Raw genomic sequence first — 4,752 nt, forward strand, 5'->3', positions numbered from 1 at the left:
ACAAAATAATCGGTAAAGTTTTATCTTCACCCAAAAATTCATACCTGAGGTTGGCTGGTAATGATTTTAACTCTAGATGTGGTGACTCTTAAATGGAGGGCTTGGGTGGAGGACCCAACACCCTATTTAAAGGCTCCCAACGATCTCTGGATGTACCTACAAGTGCCATATCAAGAAATTGCACCATTACTTGTGCCTCAACATCCCCATAGATATAATCTCCTACTAACACTCGCTCTAAAGGATCCTTGAAAGTAATATGTTAATCCTCTGCCTCAAGATCTATCACAGTTATGGAAGACAACTCTTCATAAACAGCTGGTAGCTTTAATGCCTTGTACACGTCGAACACCTCCACTTTATCATGTGCCCACATAGTGAGTTGCCCAGCTGCTCTATCTATCATAGCGCGACCAATAGCCAAGAATGGTCTTCCTAAGATGAATGGGACCTCAGGATATGGCTCAAAATTTAGCACAACAAAGTGTACTAGGAATATCAATGATCCCCCTTAAACTAAGACATCCTCTACAACACCCTCAAGCCTAGCAACAGATCTATTAGGCAACTGTAAGATGATGGTTGTAGGTTTAGGACTACCCAACCCCAGCTTTTTGTACAACAAAGTTGCCATCAAATTGATACTAGCTCCTAGATCACACAATCCTTGCACATGGATGCTCTGCCCTATAATGATCTGAACCATAAAGCTACCCGGATCTTTCAATTTGGTGGGCAAGTTATTTTGGATTCGAGAGATGCACTCTTCAGTAAGTACAACTGTCTCATATTCAGTTAGCCTCCTTTTATTTTCCCCAATGTCCTTCACATATTTAGCATACTTAGGTATACCCTGAAAAACATCTACCAATGGCAAGTTAATACGAACTTGTTTCAAAAGAGAGAGAAAATTACCAAAACATTCAACCTCCTTCTGTTTCTTGAACTTTTGAGGGAATGGATGAGGTGGTTTCACTATTGGTTGCACTCTTTCTTCTTGTACAACAACCTCACTCTCCTTGGGTTCACTCTCTTTACTCACAGCGTAAGTGTTTCATTTCTTAGGAGCTAACTCCTCTAACTACAAACCACTGTGTGTAACTACTGCGTTTACCTGCTTGGGATTTGGATCAGTGTTTCCCGGCAAATCTCCTTATGGTTGTGAGTTTTGGGCACTAGAAAACTGCCCGAATTGTTTCTCCTGATTCTGTATAGCCAACTGGTTGTTTCTTCCATCAGCAGCTAACTGGGCTTGATCAGCTAGACTGCTTATTTGGCTTCTCCCATTAGAGCTATGGTTGGTACCCTTATGCATTTCCCTGGCGTCTATATTGATTTTGGCCTTGAGCCTGATTTTTATTACCACCCCAAGAAAATTTGGAGGGTTTTGCCGGCTTCGATTGTACAAGTTTCCATAGTTCTGACCTATAAAATTCACAGAATCCAGGTTTGCACCACATACCTCTGCACTCTCATCACCACCTCCACATATTTCATACCAAGTTGGTGGTTGTTGGACTGTATTCACCTGAGTGGGTTGTTGTTCCAATGCTAGATTGTTGAAGTGGGTGTTCATCATGTTTTGCATCGCAACAATCTGTGCAGTTAAAGTAGTCAGTCCATCTACTTCCAACATACCTGCAGTTTTTTGTATCACCGATTTCACCCCTCCTCCGTTCCATTCAGGGTTACCCTGTGAGATCCTGTTCAGCAAGGTGAATAACTCAACATATGTCTTCTCTAAAGCCTGACCACCTGCATCTAAATGAAGTAAAATTTTGGTGTTAGGCTCCAATCCTTCAATGAAGGTATGGACCAACACCTCATTAGATTGATGATGATGTGGAAAACTCATCAACATCGATTTAAACCTATCCCAAGCTTGGTACAAGTTGTCTCCTCGTTTCTGTCTAGAACTTAGGATGTCACTCCTCAACTTAGATATTTTTAAGAGGGAAAAAATATGTTAAGGAACTTCTGTGCTAGGTCATTCCATGAGGTGATAGAGTTAGTGGGCTCAGAATTCAACTATCTTTTTGCTTCCCCAAGCATAGAAAAGGGGAATAAAGTGAGCCTCACATAATCCTCATTTACTCCAGTTGGAGTGTAGGTATCACTGATCTCGAGGAAGTTTTGGATATGGACTGTTGGATCCTCGTGCGATAGACTAGTGAACTACCCATTAGTGTGCAATAGTTGCACCATACTCTGCTTTAGTTCAAACCTTCCACCAGTTGCAGGTTTCTTAATGCATCATGTTACACTGGTGGTACGTGAGATTGCCATGTCTCTTACCTTCATCTCAGCCATTAGTACAGGTTATTGTTGCTCAACTCTTGCTACTGGAGAATTTGGTTCACTAGCAACAAGAGGGACTTGCTAAGTGAGTCTTCTTTGCCTTCTTCGGTAGTGAACTAATCTTTCTGGTTCAGCTAGAATCTCTACCAATCTTTGATCATCGTCTAGTTTGGAGTTTCAGTACAACCAAAAACAATGAATTTCTAAGATCAAGTTATCAACATTTGCTTTTTTTTAACTTTGGAAATAAAAAAAAATCAATAATTTTTAATTCTAAAGTCCCCGGCAGCGGCGCTAAATATTTGTTGCTCCCAATTGCACACGCAAGTGCACGTGGTCGTTCAAGTATTAAAGTGGCTCTTATAAAGAGTCGGGGATCGTACCCACATGGACTTATGATTAGTAACTCGATCGTTCCATTATTTTCAGCTAAGATATCATGATTTCAAAAATGATTTATTTTATAATCTAAAAGTTAAACAGAATTATAAAAAACGCGATTCAATTTCAAGGGTTTAAAACAATGATTGGGTAAAGTCCAAGGCTGCAACTCTTATTAGGATTCATACAATTTATATTATATAAATGAGTATTACTCAAATATCAAATCAGTGATCACAGGGTTAAATGTATGATTATGGTCTCTCGACCTCTAATCGCCTACGATAAATGACAACCTAACTACATCGTTGAGCGGGGATAGATTTGACCAAGTATCGAGCATTACAATTTCTTCATGTATAGTGACCAAGCATTGTTTATAGGTATATCACAATGCTAGATACAAATTAACACTAATTATTGAGAGTTAATCATGCTCCTTATGTCCCACGTTCTATCATGTTTTTCCTCTCCCGAGTTCAATTCGGACAATGTGTTTATTTCAATGGTGATCAAGCACGAAATATGAAAAACAAGAACATAAAAAAGATTCATATGATAATTGACTTTAACCCATGAAAACTTAATAAATTACAATCATCATGTAGCCACAACCCTACACTAGGGTATTCTGCTACTCATAATCATAGATTCGATCAAACAGTGTTTAAGTATCATAGAAAGATCAAAAGTAAAAGAGTTTAGGAAAGAACCCTAAAAAATGATGAAATAGCTCTCCAAGTTGTCGTTCTTCAAAACCCAGAAAAATAATGTTTTAATAAAATAAAGTATTAACCTATTTATACTAAAGTCAAAACGACCAAATCTAGAACCTAGGGGAGCAATGTGGAGGCATTCCCAGATTTCGTTCTCAGATATTTTCTTTTCTTCGTGATGCGGCAACTACATAGACCACTCTGCCTAAATTTGAATCTCGCGAATTTAATTAAGAATCCCTCTACGCGACGCAGAGAGGACACAAAGTACTCTGCCTAGATCTTTATTTCACGATCCAAAGTATAATTCCTCTCCGCGACGTGGAGAGGATAAAACTATGCCTTGGAATTCTTCTCTTTCTCTTTTCTTCCTTGCTTGTTTTTGACTCGGATCTTTTGTGTTCCCCAATGTCCATTTTAGTGCTCATTTCTCCCTTTAAGCTCACCTACACAACTAATCATGTTGGTTAGTTTATATACAACCAAAATACTTGATAAGACTATAAACAAACACATATTGAATTCAAACTTAGCTTAAATATGGGTATTATTAGATTTCTAGGCATATAAATATGCCTAAGATCATGAATCTTCTAACAGGTATCTGGAGAATTTGGACAGGGTTGGCTAGATGCGAGGAAACTAATCTCGTCCTAAACTAGGGAAAATGTCATTTTCTAGTGAAGGAAGGGCTTGTATTGGGCCATAAGGTGTCAAAGAGAGGGAAGGAAGTTGATTGTGCCAAGTAGAAGTCATTGAAAAACTACCTCCCCCGGTCTTTGTTAAAAGGGTGAGAAGCTTTTTTGCTCATTTTGGGTTCTATAGGAGATTCATCAAGGATTTCTCTAAGACTGCAAGACCCATGTGTAGTCTCCTAGAGAAAGAGATGAAATTCGTATTCGATGAGTAATGCATTCAAGCTTTTGAAGCGTTGAAGAAAAATTTGATAGAAGCTCCAATCCTGACTTCCCCAAATTGGGAGCTTCCTTTTGAGTTGATGTGTGATGCAAGTGATGTGGTTGTAGGAGCAGTGTTCGGGAAAAGGAAAGAAAAGGTGTTTCACTGAATATATTATGCAAGCAAAACACTGGATGCAGTCCAAACCAACTACACAGTGACCGAAAAAGAAATGCTAGCCTTGGTTTATGCTTTTGAAAAATTTAGATCTTACCTCGTAGGGACTAAAGTTGTTGTTTATACTGACCATGTAGCTATCAGGTACCTGTTTAATAAGAAGGATGCAAAGTCGCAGTTAATTAGGTGGATTCTATTGTTGCAAGAGTTTGACATAGAGATCAAGGACCGAAGAGGTTATGAAAACCACATTGCAGATCACCTATCAAGATTGGAGAGTTCG

The 4,752-nt window shown here is 38.9% G+C and overlaps 1 protein-coding gene across 1 annotated transcript; it reads right to left on the reverse strand.

Moving 5' to 3' along the window:
- Nucleotides 1–262: 262 nt before the first annotated feature.
- Nucleotides 263–1,861, reverse strand: LOC125809545 (uncharacterized). Its single transcript, XM_049489143.1, has 3 exons — nucleotides 1,177–1,861; nucleotides 538–1,032; nucleotides 263–435 (listed from the first exon to the last, which is right to left on the reverse strand). The coding sequence occupies exons 1-3, from the start codon at nucleotides 1,859–1,861 to the stop codon at nucleotides 263–265; spliced, it is 1,353 nt and encodes a 450-aa protein (XP_049345100.1).
- Nucleotides 1,862–4,752: the final 2,891 nt, after the last annotated feature.

Source organism: Solanum verrucosum, unplaced genomic scaffold (genome assembly GCF_900185275.1).
Source record: "Solanum verrucosum unplaced genomic scaffold, falcon-dt-bn FXZP01000447.1, whole genome shotgun sequence".
NCBI classification, from domain to species: domain Eukaryota; kingdom Viridiplantae; phylum Streptophyta; class Magnoliopsida; order Solanales; family Solanaceae; genus Solanum; species Solanum verrucosum.